The following is a 15,854-nucleotide window of genomic DNA, read 5'->3' as shown; positions in this document are numbered from 1 at the left end:
TTTCAAAAAGTGCCTCTCTGTGCAAAATGGGTTCAAAAACATAAACAACTGTGGGATACTGTTTGTCCGTGATTTGAACTGGGGGACCAAATCGTGGCAGGATCAGCCTGATATTATTTGTATCCCTCTGTAACTTTACTGTATAAAGAGCTAACATCTCCAAAATGTCAGGAGTAGTTAGTCATTACAACAAGTGTTTGTGAACTAAAAATCAAGAATGTGTTATACCGTTTGTCCGTGATTTGAACAGCCCAGTGCTGCTCCCGATGAAGGGAAAACCAATTCTGCAGGGGAGACGTACCTTGGCACTTGTGCAGGTGAAACCAAAGGGAAGATATGCTTCATCATATTCTCTAGTCTTTGTCTTAGAATGAAGTTGGTTTGGAAACATATTCAGCGATGCTTCATCTCCTGCTTTGCCTTTCTGTTAGTGATGTTCGATTCATGAACGAATCGTTCAATACTCGAGAATCACTTTACTGACTCGTGAATCATGATTCACAAGCGCAACTGACTCACTGACTCATCCCTGTTGCTGTTAGCAAACTAATTCCATTAGTAGAAATATATCTAGCTTATAATTAAAATTGTGGGGAAATAAACAACAGCCAGTTTATTAACAAAAACATTTCTGCTCTGAACTGGAAGAAAAAACCCTGAGTAGAAGCTCACATCAAGACAATAGGTCCTCGGTTCACAGTAGCATCGCTCAGCTAGCATGCTAACAGCACATTTGAGGTACTCGCCCCCTCCCTTGCTGTGCTGAATCATAGCATAAGCGAATCACTCAGGACTCACTAACCCCCTTCCTCCTGGCTCACAGCTCAAACGAGTTGAACGAATCACTGACTCACCCCCTCCCTCCTGGCTCACAGCTTCTTCTTCTTCTTCTTGGTTGGCAACCAATGTTAAGGCACTTTATCGCCCCCTGGCTCACAGCTCAGTGGACATTTAGATGAGAAAATATATATTTGACACATTTAAGGAAAATACAAATAAAATAAAAATTAATAAATGTTCCCTATAGAATTTTTTTGTTCTTTTTTACTCTAAAGAAAATAGTTGTTTTCTTTTACAATCATTCATCTTAGCAGTAGGATTTACATTAAAAGATAAACAAATTAAGTTTGAGTGAAAATATACATTTTTGCACTCTCTGGTCAACTGACTCAGTGACTCAAATGACTCAAGACACCCGATTCACTTTGGTGAGTGACTCATTAAAACTCAATTCAGTAAAAAGAATCGAATTTACCATCACTAGTTTCTGTGAGCGCCCCGTGCTAGCAGTGTCCAAGCGTTTTTTTTTGTTTTGTTTTTCCCCCCCCCTTTTCATACCGCGCCCCCCCTGCAATGGCTCTGCGCCCCCCCCTAGGGGGCGGACCCCACACTTTGGGAAGGTCTGCTTTAGGCAGTATCATTAGAAGGAATAGGACACAGTTTCACTGCTATGCACCTGATACCCAACTTTATCTGTCCATGAAGCCTGATAACACACAGACATAAATTACCTCAAATTTTCTGCTTTTAAATTCAGATAAAGTTGTAGTTTTTGTACTCCACCCTAACAGTCTTGGAAATACAGTATCTAACCAGATGTTAACTTTGAGTAGCATTAACTTGGCCTCCAGTAACACTGTGAAGAATCTTGGAATTATTTTTGATCAGAATATGCACATATTAAAAAAATACATAGGACTGCTTTCTTTAATTTTACCATCTTATCCATTCTTTCACCCTTAAAATAATCTCTAAACTTTTAACCTCTTTCTCTTCCAACTTTTTTTCTTTTGCTTTTCCTTCTTTTTTCTTTCTTAACCAAGTCCTATTTTGGTAGTCTCTTTTTTGTTTTCTTTGGTATAAATATAAATGACCTTTAAGTGAGTGTAATTGCAACCCAAAGATTTTGATCTCCATGAGAGCCTTCTCTATTGTTCTTTTGTTTCTTTGTTTAAAGTTTTAGCTCAGTGGTATTTGAGAATGTGTATCTAGATACCACTGTTATCTTTAAACTAGACATTATGCATTGCATGTTTAAAGCAAACTACTCTGTCAGAAGAGAGCATCCTTAGCATATGACTTCTACTGTGAGTGTGTGTGCATTTGTGTGGTCTCCTTGCTTTCAGGCATTTAGAACAAGTCATTCAAAGTTGTACAGAACACACACACACACTAACGCATTCACTCAGTTTGGCAAGTCTGTAGTGTATGTGTATGGGCGTCTTTCTTCTGCATCCTGCTCAGTGGTCACTTACCACACACACTCCACCACCACATCAACATGATGGTTATATAACTTTTGATGTCATCTCCACTGATGTTCCACTGAGTTTCAGTGGAATATTCCTGCTCAGAATTTATGCATTTGAAATCAGCTTGGACGTAATGTCATTCGCTTATCTTTAACGTTTTTCAAACTATTTTTTTTCTAAATTTCATTTCTTTCTTGTTACAACTTTGCTGTGCACACACATACTTTTTCAGCTGGTAAGATTGTGGAGCAGAGATAAAGAGCTGGCTGAACTGAACCAGATTGGAAGAACAGCGGCAACTTTTTATCTTAAAAGTGAGCAGTGCATCACCCTGTTTGTACCCATGTGTGTTTCTCTAACATGTAGCAGGTCTGATTTGTGTCACGAGCATTTCCAGTTTGAAGTTCAACAGCATCTGGTCCAGGGTTTATTTTCCATCCTGTGTTCCTTCCAGTGGCTCTGCTGCTTCCAGGAAAATTTAATCATACCTCACAAATAATGCCCACAACAGGATACAGAGGCACACAGAGAAGGAGGAAAGTGAGACAATGACACTGAAAAACGTTTGAATCGTTTTATTATAAATGTACAAACTCCTAGTTAAGCAGTCAAAATTCTTGCCCTTGTCTTGGTATTTTTTTTTTTTTTTTACAACCAAAATAGTACAAGTTAAAAATTATTTTACCACTTCTATCAACAATGGGAAACACATTAAAAGGACAAACAATACAAATTTTTATCACAAAGAAAATAACAGGCAATTACTTCAATACAAAATCTAAAAAAACACATTATACTGGTTACATGGGGCATATCATATGCAAATCTGCTTTCATTAAGCAAATAATTTGAAAAGCTGTATTTGCTGTATTTGAGGCTGATTTGTGTAATTTTGACTCTGTGTAGATTAAAGAAAGTTCTAAATAAATTTAAACTTGTTGACCTAATTCTTGTTTTTTTCTCTTTTAAGTCATTAAAGATGTATGTTGTACAATCATTCCACTCTGTAAAAAGAGCAGTTCAAAGACATCTTTAAAAGCCCCAAATTACCATAACATTCATGGTCATTTTGAGTAAATATAAACCTCTTACAGTCCCTTACTGTTTCCACATCCACTATAACCAAAACAATCGTTGCTTCTGATAAATCATTTTGCCTGGAAAAGGTTATAAGACCATTTCCAAACAAAATCAAGTCACTCTACAGTGAGAAAGATTATTGATGTGGAAAATATTCAAGACATTTGTCAATTGTCCCAGGAGTTGACATCCCAGCAATTCCCCCTAAGGTCAGATCATACAATGCTCAGAGAAATTGCAACCAAAGAGCTACATCTCAGAATCTACAAGCCTTAATTAGTATGTTAAATGTTACAGTTCATGACAGTAAAATAAGAAAACAATTGAACTAGTATGGATTGTTTGAAACACTGCTGCCAGGAAAAAGTATCTTCTCTCTAAATAGAACATAACAGCACCTCTTGGATTTGTAAAATTGCATCAGAACAAACCACAAGACTTCTGAGAACATGTACTTCAGACAGACAGTACCTAAGTTGAGATGTTTGGCCATAATGTGCAGCGCCATGTTCCATGAAAACCAATCAGCAGACACTTAATACCGTCTGTCAAACACAGTGGTGGAGTGATGATTCAGCCTTGTTTATTACAACAAGACCTGGGAACTTGCAGACTGAACCAAGCATGAACTCTGTATACCAAAATATTCTAGAGTCAAATGTGAGGCCATCTGTCCCCCAGCTAAAACTGGTCATGCAACACGACAATGATCCCAAGAACACCAACAAAATAGCTGACAGAGCTCTGCATAAACAAATGCCTACAAACCTCAAAGAACTGAAACAATGTAAGCAAGTATGGGTCAAAATTCCTCCACAGTGATTTGAAAGACTAATAGTAGACAGAAAAGACTACTTTACATTGCTTCAGCTTATTGCTGCTAAAGGTGCATCTAGAAGCTACTGAATCACAGGGTCTAGTTAGTTTTCAGAACGGAGTCCTGTGAAATCTCTCCTCTTTTAGACAACTCTCCTGATCAGGATTCAGTTAACCTAAATTTGCTAATCCTGTTAAGCATTCACACAGAGTTGATTATAAATGTAGTACTTCAATCTGGGTCTCCACCAATTTTATTATCCAGACATTCACATAAAACAGGTAGTGTTTATAATCTGGGAGTATATTGGGATCGACTAACTTTTGAAGCTTGCCTTCGGCAAGGCTTTTTTCTTGTTTATGTGGCCACTTCTGCATTTGCTTAATTTTTATAGTTCTGGAAGTTGCTGCTTGTATATAACAACGTTATCCTTTAATAAGTCAAGGCTTATTGTCTTATTTCTTTAGAATATAATGTCACGCCAAAGCTAATACAACATAAAATTGATTATAATGACTAAAAATCAGAAGGAAAAGCAAGTTTCTCCTAATCTAGATGCATTTCATATTGATGCTCATCAGAGACTGGTCAGTAGGAGGTGGTTTTTTATTTACTGGTAGTAGGTTAGGCAACATCTGAAAGACTGGAAATCCTGGGTTAAAACTGAGGTTACTTCTTAAAGTCCTATACATATTTCAGGCTGGATTTCACAAAATTATGTATAAATTATGCGCAACCCCCCCCCCAATAAAATTCTGATGATAAGACAGTTTGTTCCACATTAATTGTTGTTTATGTGAACAAAAAATACAGATCTGGAGAAATAATTTTGGCTTTTCTATAACTTTTCTATAACTTCTCCATGTCACCCAAGATACAATACAATTCTGCTTTTCTTGTCTGCAAGTGCTGTGTCCGACAGTTACTGACTTAAGTGCGTGCACATCAGAGCAGCAACCCAGTGACCACACAGTGTTTAATTTATCCACAGTTTTTTCGAAACAAAACACAGACGGAATATCTGTTCAGGTTTCGTATTTCTTCCATCCTCGGCTTTGTTTTTACTCACTGGACAAACTAAATTGCCAAATATTCATCTAACCATCTGCCCATTATTCTAAATAAGCAAAAATGACATCATACATCATCTGATGACCATTATCCCATGAGTACAGTTTCTTGTCCAGTGGACAATAAGCCAGCTGGGAGTTATGTGCATGCATGTTTGTGAACGCCAGGCTTGGCACTGTGTGCGTAAGCGTGTGAGTGTCAAATGCGTAGGTCACATTTGCATAGCGACGCTCCATACTATCCACTGCATAAAGCACGCCACATACCAAAAAGCTGTTACCGTAACGACCTCTTCTGAGACCTGTGCGAAAGGTCTGTATTGGTTGAAGGTCTCGAGGGTGGAGGTGGATTAGCAGGATAACTTCCTGGTGGAAGCCCTCTGTGTCCAAAGCAGGGTAAAGCAGCCACAGGCCGGACTCATCTACCGCAAACTCGACCTGCAAAATACACAAGCTCAAGTTTGTATGACTTTTGCATCTTAAAATAATTTTAGACTGCAATCTTTCAGGTTGTTGTTTTGGTTTTAGAACCTATAATTTTACTGATCTATTCATTCCCACTGCAGTTATTCATCTGCAGCAGGCAGCTGTTTACATACTGTGCTTAGCTCCCCAGACAGCAGATTAAGGTAGATTGAGGTAGTTCTTGCTGGTGGAGATCAAAAACAGATTTAGAGAATCTTTAAAGAGTTTAAAGTGAGCCTGACTGGCTGACTTTTCTTTCTAACTACAGTTGAGGCCAAAATTATTAGCCCCCCAGGAATTTTGGAACATTTTGCTAAACTTCTGCCCAACGTTTGCAGCATTGATGAAACTTGATACATTTAAACATTCACCAGTGCGATTTAGTAGCTTTCGGTACATTTTGTAATATAAAATACCTTTTTAGGCTTGCTTCATATCAAATATAATAAAAAATGGGGTGGTCAAAAATATTAGCCCTATGTGAATGTTTGCTTTCAAAACACCTAGAGTAATTAACCAGTCAGCTTTGAAACCACATCTGTGCAGTCAACTGGCTTCCTAACAACATTCAATCAGCATAAAAAGGGTTCAAGGAACAGGGCATTTGAACACATGAGAGGAACTACTGTTACTGGCCATGCCAAAGATAAAGGAAATAATTCTGGAGCTCAGAAAAAAAGATAGTAGAGGTTCATGATAAGGGGGAAGGCTACATGCCATTTCCAAGCAATTCACAGTGTCTAGAACTGCTGTATGTTGCATCATTGCCAAGTCCAAGGAGACAAATTCTGTAAGAAACAAACCTGGCTGTGGCCGTAAGTTCAAGATTTCAAGAACCCTGGAGACGAAAATAGTCACAGATGTCAGCAAGGAACCGCGGACATCTGCCAAGACGATTGTTACTGACCTGGCCTCTTCTGGAGTTGGTGTTTCAAGGAACACAGTTGTGACGGCTCTTCATCATGGTGGACTTCAGGGGCATCATCCCAGAAGAACACCTTTACTCAAAGAGCGGCACATCACAGCCCGACTGAGGTTTGCCAATGAACATTTGTAAGGTAAAGATCAGTTCTGGAAGTGCTTTGATCTGATGAGACTAAACTGGAACTGTTTCAGCACATAGTTGTTGCTTATGTTTGGCAAAGAAAGGCACAGGCCTTCAACCCCAGGAACACAGTTGGGAACATCATGCTGTGAGGCTGTTTTGCAGCCTCAAGCACAGGGAGCCTTGTTTGGTTGCATGGCATCATGAAAAAAGAAATTACGTTGACATTTTGAAGGAGAAAATGCAGAAATCTGCTCATAGTCTAGGCTTAGGTCGTCGCTGGGTCTTCCAACAAGACAATGACCCAAAGCATACATCAAAATTAGTCCAACAGTTCCTCAAGGATACCAAAACCAAGATCCTGGAGTGGCCCGCACAGAGCACAGACCTCAATCCTATTGAGAATCTGTGGCGAGTGCTCCAAGTTAATGTCCATGCTTGGAAACCATTCAATTTGGACGAGCTAGAACAATTTGCAATGGAGGAATGGGCCAAAATCCCTCAGGAGACCTGTGAAAACCTAGTAAAGACCTGCTCTAAGAAATTGTTGTCAGTTGTGGCTCAGAAAGGGTACAGTATTGACTATTAATGGCCATGGGGCTAATAATTTTGGATGTCTCATTTTTGCCCTTTCTTGTTTTAACTTGGTGTATCAATAAAATATCCTAATTAAACTTAGTGGACATTGTTATTTTGGAAACAGATACACTATGCAAAACAGAGACTTGTTGTTAATGGTCATTTTCACACTAAAATCAAGAATGTTCTCTAATTTCATAATGGGGGCTAATAATTTTGGCCTCAACTGTACCTTCCTAACATCCACCTGCAGTTCCTTACTGAAAACAGGAATCTTCTGTTTAAATTCTCAAAAACAAACCACAAAAGTGATCAGCTGAGCTCTTTAGTAATTTATAATGTTCCCACACATAATTTTAATGACGCTTGAAAGACTTCTAAATGTTCTTGTTTAAATCATTATGGAGTACTTCTTGGGCCGTTATTTAAAAATGAAAGTAATGAGTCTTACTTCAGTCTGTGTCCTGTGAATTTGCTCCTCCAGTAAAGCATCGTGCAGTGTGGTCCACGCAGCCACATATCTGTGCCTCAGGTCATATCTGATAACGTCCCTGCTGAAGGCTCGATTATAGTAGAAAGCCCCATTAAACACAACATGGCCTGTTCCAGTGAAACTGTAAGGTAGCTTGTATGAATTACTTGTCTGACCTGAACAGGAAGGACAGAAAATAGATATGCACAACCTTAATGATCATCAAACTAAGATATGTCCATCATGTAGAGAAAATATTTTACTGCAACTAATTGATTGATTGATTGATTGATTGATTGATCATACTTTATTCATCCTAAGGGAAATTGGGTTAATAAACATTGCAACGATTTTTACCTTAATACCAGTATTTCAAATGGTTAAAAATTTATTTTGTTTTCTAATCACACTAATGTTGAGACTAGATAATTTCTGTTTATAATGTTATGCAATAAATCAGACTGTATTTTATATTTCATATTTGGTTTCACAATTATCCTCTCATTTGTACTGTCTTATAATTAAAAGACCCGCCTCCACACCCTTTAAAAAAACCCAAACTTGTTTCCAGGCTGTGGATGATCTTTGTCTTTGTCAAGAAAATTTTTTAAAGTATTTCAGCTTTTTAGAAACATCTTGGTTTCAAGCATCCAATGAAGAACAACCATATATGATTTTTGTCAAAACTTTGTGATTAAGTAATCGTCATTAGGATATTGAGCTATGTAATTGTCATTGTAAAATTTCCCCAAATTGAGCAGCCTTATTTTCTAAGGCAGAAAATCCCTGCAATATCCAGGAGAAGACAAATATTGCATGCTGATGCATTAAAATGATGTTCGGGCTAGCTTTTCATCCAGATGCAAGGGCGAAGGCAGTTTTACGTCACTGCAAAGGGACAGCCATGGTAGATGAATGCCCTTTCCTGAGCCTGGTTCTGCTGGAGGCCCCTTCTTGTTAAAATGGTGTTCTTCCTTCCTACCATCACCAAATACTAGCTCATAATGAGCCGTATGCTCATCAGGGTTCTCTCTAATAGTGTCTATTACATGGGCCTTTCCTTACAATGTGAAGCACTTGGAACAACTGTTGTTATCTACTGGCACTACACAAATAACCATTAATTTAAACTATTTTTACGTACTTTAGGAAACCTCATTTAAAATGAAATTGGACACCAAGATTTAGAGGATTAAATATAAAGATCATTTGATTGTTAAGTATCTAAACTTTAACTCCTAGACCTGGTAATATTGAAACACAGGTGCTAAAATGAATTTCACAAGTGTATAGAATTTTACCATACTCATGTTCAGCTTGAAGGACCTGATTCTAATCCATGAATCTTTTTCTAACACATCCATTGTGTGTGAAATATTGTTTCCTGTTTTTCTGTTTTTTTACTTTTACGGATCTTCATGTCACTGTTTGTTCTGTCGTTCAAATATGAAATGCATTTGCCAGTGGAATCTGTTCTGATTGCTAAAATATTGATAGAACTTTTATGAGATGAATTAGGGTACCTGACATTGTTTGAGATTAGAAGATAATCTTTTTCACAAACACAAACCTCTGTACCTAATTTGAAGGTGTCCATGTCTCGGAACTCCAGTAGGTTGCTGCCATAGTGACCACTAGTGAGGTAGATGACGTTCCCATGACCACGAGCATCTCTCATCCAGGCTCCATCACTAAGGCCATAAGTATTTTTCTGGACCGGTTCAGAGATGCTAGCTACTGTGTCCTTACACACTCCTGTAAAAATACACATTAGGTGTCAGCAAGGATGCACCTACTACCAGATGAGGTATTACAATATGCAGATCAGCCAAAATGCTATAATTACACCTTTCTAGTAATTATTTTGTCTGTCTAATATCTACAAGACTAAACAGTTATTTTGAAGAGGGAAACTATTGATAGAGGCCAAAACCACATTTTTTATCAGGCTGGGAAGCTGAAACTGAAGGCATTTTAACACAGGATTTTGTGAGATCTCCCTGAAGTGGCCACTGGAGCCCTGGAGGTTACCATTTCATTTTTATGAAATAATCAACATTATTAGCTTCATATGGAAATGAATAGGTTCATTAGTCTTACTCTACCTGGCTTTTTGGTAACCACTGGTTGGTCAGCGGGGCTCTCTGTCCAGCTGAGGCGGCTTTTGGTTCTTGACTGAGGCGCTGAGGTGGGAGCTGCACCAATAGGTGGAGTGATATTGGTGTCTGAGGGTGAAGTGGTATACTGGCTGACAGGCGCAGTGGGGTAAATAGCAGTTCTGGTAGTTAAGGATTTTTGGGTAGTTGCCGTTGGCTTTGGAGTTGTTGTGGAGGAGCGAACTGGTTGGGTTGCAGTTATAGTTTGTTGGCTGGTAGATGGGGGAGCTGTTGGTGGATGGGATGGTGAAGAACTGGTCAACGGTATGTCTTTGAGGTCTGGCTTTATGGTAGTTTTTGAAGGCCTGTTAGGTGGCAGCTGCTCAGACACCTGCAAATCCACTGATGATTTTGTGGTTACAGAAGCTACAAGACAAGATAAAAGAAGAAAGGGCCTTTCTCTGTAATTTTTAAAATGAATTTTACCTTTGATTAAATTAAAAAAGCCTTTAGCACATAACTTGAAAGCATTGATTTTACAGATCAATGCAACAGACTTACTGTTCTGTGCTTTGCCTTTCTTATCCTCCTTGTAGCTCTCTTCCTCTGCCTTATAAAAGGTCACACCCCTGATGACAACAGTGTTTTTGTCTTTCATTGGCTGCTTTGGCTCTGTCTTCTCTTTGATTGGCTTTCGTGTTTCTGTCTGATTCCTGATTGGGTTCTGTTCCTCCACACCATCTTGCTGGTGGTTTGTCTTCAGCTGGCTGTCATAATTCTTCTGTAACAGAAAATTCAGTCTCATTTATAATGAAGAGGGACTATCTACGCACGATAGCAATCTTCTAGAAGAGTGCACAGCATAAAATCAGACAAGAGTTTGTCTTGGCTTGTGATCTGTTAAGACACAGATTTTCACAAGGTTTTTACCTGCTTGTGGCCATAGGCAGCTGCTCCACTTTTAACTCTTGAGCGCTCATCATTCAGTTTCTTTTTTTTCGGCTGGATCTTTTTTTCTTTATCCTTTTCCCTCGCTCTTTCCTTTACACGTTCTTTCTCTCTCATTCTTTCAGTCAAATTTTGTGTGAATGCCTTGAGTTCAGAAAAAGACACATGCAGGGTCAACCAACTATTTCAGATGACATCACTTTGCACTTAGTCTGGACTCTGTGAATATACAAATATATATTTTTAGAAGTCTGGATATTCAATTCAATTTTATTTATACAGCGCTAAATCACAACAGTCGCCTCAAGACGACTATCTTACAATCTATTATTGTAAGGTAGACCCTACAATAATAGATACAGAGAGAGAAAAACCCAACAATCATATGACCCCATATGAGCAAGCACTTTAGCGACAGTGGGAAGGAAAAACTCCCTTTTAACAGGAAGAAACCTCCGGCAGAACCAGGCTCAGGGAGGGGCGGGGCCATCTGCTGCGACCGGTTGGGGAGAGAGAAGTAAGACAGGATAAAAGACATGCTGTGGAAGAGGGCCAATGATTAATAACAGGTATGATTCAGTGCGGAGAGGTCTATTAACACATAGTGAGTGAGAAAGGTGACTGAAGAAGAAATACTTAATGCATCATGGGAATCCCCCAGCAGCCTACACCTATTGCAGCATAACTAAGGGAGGATTCAGGGTCATCTAATCCAGCACTAACTATATGCTTTAGCAAAAAGGAAAGTTTTAAGCCTAATCTTAAAAGTAGAGAGAGTGTGAGTATGAATGGTTATCTGTCTCTCTGGTTCAGCCCTGTGTACCTTGCCTCTGACCCTAAAGTAGCTGATATAGGCTCCAGTGCCCCCCGACCCTGATAAGGATAAATGCAGGGAAATGGATGGATGGATATATGTCTTCTCCTTCACTATAAAGTTCATTCTCATTGTATGTGCAGAGGAGAATTTAAAACAAAATCACAGAAATATTTCTTTAAGAGTAAAACTTCTATGGCCTAAAGACAATACCAACTATATATTTTTTTAATTAATTGTAAAAATAAGCTATTCCAGTATTGCAGTACAGCCATCCATATAGGGGTATCATATTTCAAGGAAATGTCCAACAATCATATTTCTGATATTTTTTTTAAAAATGAATACATTTTGTTGATTTTTGCGGCTCACAGATAACAAACTTTACAAGTGTAAGTGAGTGACGGGCATTTGCCATCCTTCTTTTCCAGTGAGCTGCTGTCATTGATGACACACTTGCAGCATTATAGTACAATAGTAGTGACACAGTCAAATGTAAACACAAAAGTAGCCAACGTGTTTTTCTTGGAAATTTTAAGTAAAGGGAAGTTGCATCTTAGGTTGAGCCTTTTGAACTGCTATTTAAGGCCCTCCTTTTACCACCATGTAAACTGTGTGAGTAACTTTCATCCACTGTTTGCTTTTCCTGTTATATTGAGTGCAGTTAAGTGCAAGTGCTCCACCAATGCTTGGTGGAGTCATTTGTTTATTTTTGGGTCGCACATTACGAACTATTAGTTGCTCCTTGGTAGCCTAGTTGTAACCGGTGATGTGTTTTTGCCTTAAGTAGGGTTTGTTGCTTCCACCTTTAGAAGGCAGTCACGTCCGGGCTTGTCTCGTTTTTGCGGGCACTTTGGAACGTAAACGCTTGACATTGCTATATCGTTGCTACAACAATGTCAAGAGTTTAGAGCACATAACTGGTATACTAGTATTGCCCTAAAGTATATGATATGGCACAGTTTAACATCCAAGCACAGTCAAAGAGCAAGCTGACAGAGGATATGAAGAAGCCAAAGTGTTTAGTTTTACCATTTGTTTGTGTTAGCAGGTCTGTCTACCTTTGCAAAGCTTCTGCATTAAAAATATATACATGCTGTACATAAGAGTATGTACTGTAAACAAACTATCAGTTTTGATATTTAATAAGTGTTTTTTGGACAACATGTGCTCACCTTCTCTATGTTGTCCACCCTGGTCAGTAGCTTGGTGGTAACAGAATGGAGCTTTAACAAGTCCATTCCATACAGAGAGCCTTCCAACAAGTCAATGATAGTTGCCAGCTAAACAAAATCAAGAAATTGTTTTTTTTATTATTATTATTAGTTAAACATCTTCCCGCTCAAAACTAACTTAACAGTGTATCATTAGTAACCAGAACACATGTATATGTTTCTACCTTGATGTCATCTTTGCTCGCTTCCTGTAGTTTTTTAAACCTGTACTCTCCCTCGCAGGGATTGACAGCGGAAGGTGGAGCCATGCACACACACTTCTTGCAGTCTGTTCCTTTGGTAATTGTCTCTACAGTGTAAAAATCCTGAGATGGTGATTTTAGGTCACTTTCATGGACATGGCTGCAGTCGGATCGCTTGATTGGTCGAACAACACAGCGACACACACAGTCGGACCCTGAAGACACTGCTTTTACTTTGTCGTAATCTCCCAGCAACTGAAACAGAGGAAGAAAGTTGTCTTTCTCAGTATATTTTTTCCACTATATAGGCCAGATAGCAGGAAACCTGAATAAATAGTGAATGTAAAATTGATAGTATATTATATTATACTTATATTATAATTTATTTAGCAGAAATGCAGGAACTAAAATCAGAAAAAGAGTTGAAATGTCTGACGATATGCAGCTGCAACAGTGGTGAGCTGTGTGGAATGAAGACAGCTATAGGCATTTACAAACAAGCCCTCTTTGGTTTGGGCCACTTACAGTTTGAGGATATTACATAACCAACCACCAGGGGGATGCAAACTTTTACCATAGTGTACACTCACACTCACACACAAACACACACACAAACACACAGCTCTGGGCTTGATTTACCATGACAGTATGAGGTAAAAGGAAATTTCCCGTATAGATAAACTTTTGGAATCGCTGTGTCAGAAAAAACCCCTGAAATCCAACTTAAGATGGAAAACGAGAGGTTCAGGGTTTACTGTTTAAAGCAAAGTAAGTCCTAACAGCACAAGTGCTGTGGGATCTCATGTGGTTTTCCCTTGGTGAGGTAGATGGAATGTTTTGCTGAGGTACTAACTGCTGTTACTCTTCTGGAAGAAGAATTAAGCAGGTCGAAGTAAACAGGTCATGGATTGAAGTTTTACTTTTTATAATTTGCATAAAAGAGCATGGCTTTGCAGAACTTTACTTCAGTTCAGTCAAATGTAAAAATAGGTCAAACAGCACATCATCTTGTGCGTTTAACTTTTAAAACGTTTTAAAATTGAGAACTGCCTTAATTATTAAAACTAGGAATTTCTATTCTCCCAACTCATTTGCAGTATGTGAATATACATAAACTTCTTTGTCAGTGTAGTTTAACATAGAATACAATTAATCATAAAAAGGCGCACATTATAGTTCACAAACCTGGCTTATTATATTCTCTTGGTTTTCCAGCTCGTCCTCCAGAGGCTCGACAGTGGGTTGGAACTGTGGAACTCTCCCCTGAGCGGCTTTCTCCGGGAACTGGTGACTACCCTCTGCTTTGCCTGTGGAGTTGGCATCTTTAATCGGCCTCAGCTCGTCGGTTTCAGCCAGCAGCATCTTCTCCCGAATGCTTCCGTCCACCGCCAGGCTTCTTACAGCACAGCAGAAAATCAGCAGTGAAAGTCCGCGCCACATTTCTGCACAGCAGCTAAGGATAAGAAGGACTCTGTATACAAACTAGTCTCAAGTAATTATCAGGTAGTTGTAGCCAAAAATTGCGAAGCAAGTACGAATGAATAAACACCCACGCATCAAACGGTCCAGTAAATTACTTCACTAGAAAGTAGGCTTATTGTCCTTCCGAGAGGGTAAAAACGAGTCCATAAAACGGTTTAGCTTGAAAAAAGTACTCAAACTTAAAAAAGAAAGAAAGAAAGATCTCGTGTACTTGTTATTTTTTATGAAGAATAGTATTAAAATATTTTTGTAAAAGAAACGAATTATAACTTAAAAGCTAAAATAATAATAATAATTTTTTAAAAAGGTTGCTTTAACTCGGGTCAGTGTGACGTGTCGCCGGTGAGCTGGGTGGCACCGAGGACCTCGACACCGGCCCCGATCAGAACTGGACTAACTGCGCTCGAGCCTGAGCCTGAAGTGGGAGTGGGACAGATGGGCGGGGGAGGGAGAAGGGAGAGAGAGAGAGCAGAATGGCTCCAGGTTGGACACTTAACATTACACACAGCTTACTGCAGTTTGCCAGCCAATCAAAGTAGCCTAACTGGGCACTGCAAAGGTCCCGAGGGGTTTATTATGTCACAACTGTTTTTGCTTTCCCAGTAAACCTCACGGTGAGTATGTTCACGTTTAATAAGGTTGCCATTAAAACCGATGTCAAACAATTTTCTTACTGTTAATGTCTCGAAATATACCACAAGGTATTTAGTTTAACCAGAATATCTGAAAACTGATCCTGCTTATTGTAACAAAAACTATTAGAAATATAGAGACTTTTTTCAAATTATATTTTAATATTTATATAAAAATACGTCATATCGTATATGAAAAATTATACAAACAAGTTAAACTATTGTATCCTTCCTCACTCTTTGTGTCTGTCATAAACACATGGCCATTAGAATGTCATCAAATATACACCCATCCGTTCACTTCCGCTTATCCATTTCAGGGTTGTGAGTTGGATTCACGATGTTCATGATGAAAAGGCACTTTCGCTGTAGTAGGGAATTGTGCTTTTTGTGATTGTCTTCCAAGTACATGCTGTTCGAATGACAACACGTTCTCACTCCCAAAGCATAACATGATGTTCATATTAAGTATGGACAAAATCTTAGGTCAGTGTTTGAAAAAGTAACCCCTATGAGCCACAAACTCATAAGACAGCAAACAAACTCTAAGTGTTCTGTACAAAAACCCAGTTATAAAGTACACCAAAAGCTAAAAGCTATGTTTTGTTGTGTTAGCTAAATATTGTGGAAATCACAGTGGTCATTAAAATGTGTTTAGAATTTGCAAATTGATGATGATTTATCT

General features: G+C 38.7%; 1 protein-coding gene across 1 annotated transcript; it reads right to left on the bottom strand.

Moving 5' to 3' along the window:
* Nucleotides 1–5,261: 5,261 nt before the first annotated feature.
* On the bottom strand, nucleotides 5,262–14,495 carry olfml2bb (olfactomedin-like 2Bb). The gene is made up of 9 exons (XM_063462379.1): nucleotides 14,241–14,495; nucleotides 13,038–13,310; nucleotides 12,814–12,921; nucleotides 10,807–10,968; nucleotides 10,438–10,657; nucleotides 9,886–10,302; nucleotides 9,359–9,535; nucleotides 7,760–7,956; nucleotides 5,262–5,657 (listed from the first exon to the last, which is right to left on the bottom strand). The coding sequence occupies exons 1-9, from the start codon at nucleotides 14,493–14,495 to the stop codon at nucleotides 5,262–5,264; spliced, it is 2,205 nt and encodes a 734-aa protein (XP_063318449.1).
* Nucleotides 14,496–15,854: the final 1,359 nt, after the last annotated feature.

Source organism: Pelmatolapia mariae, linkage group LG18, assembly GCF_036321145.2.
Source record: "Pelmatolapia mariae isolate MD_Pm_ZW linkage group LG18, Pm_UMD_F_2, whole genome shotgun sequence".
NCBI lineage: Eukaryota > Metazoa > Chordata > Actinopteri > Cichliformes > Cichlidae > Pelmatolapia > Pelmatolapia mariae.
Note: the sequence above shows the minus strand (reverse complement) of the source record. Positions and strands in the feature narration are given on the sequence as shown.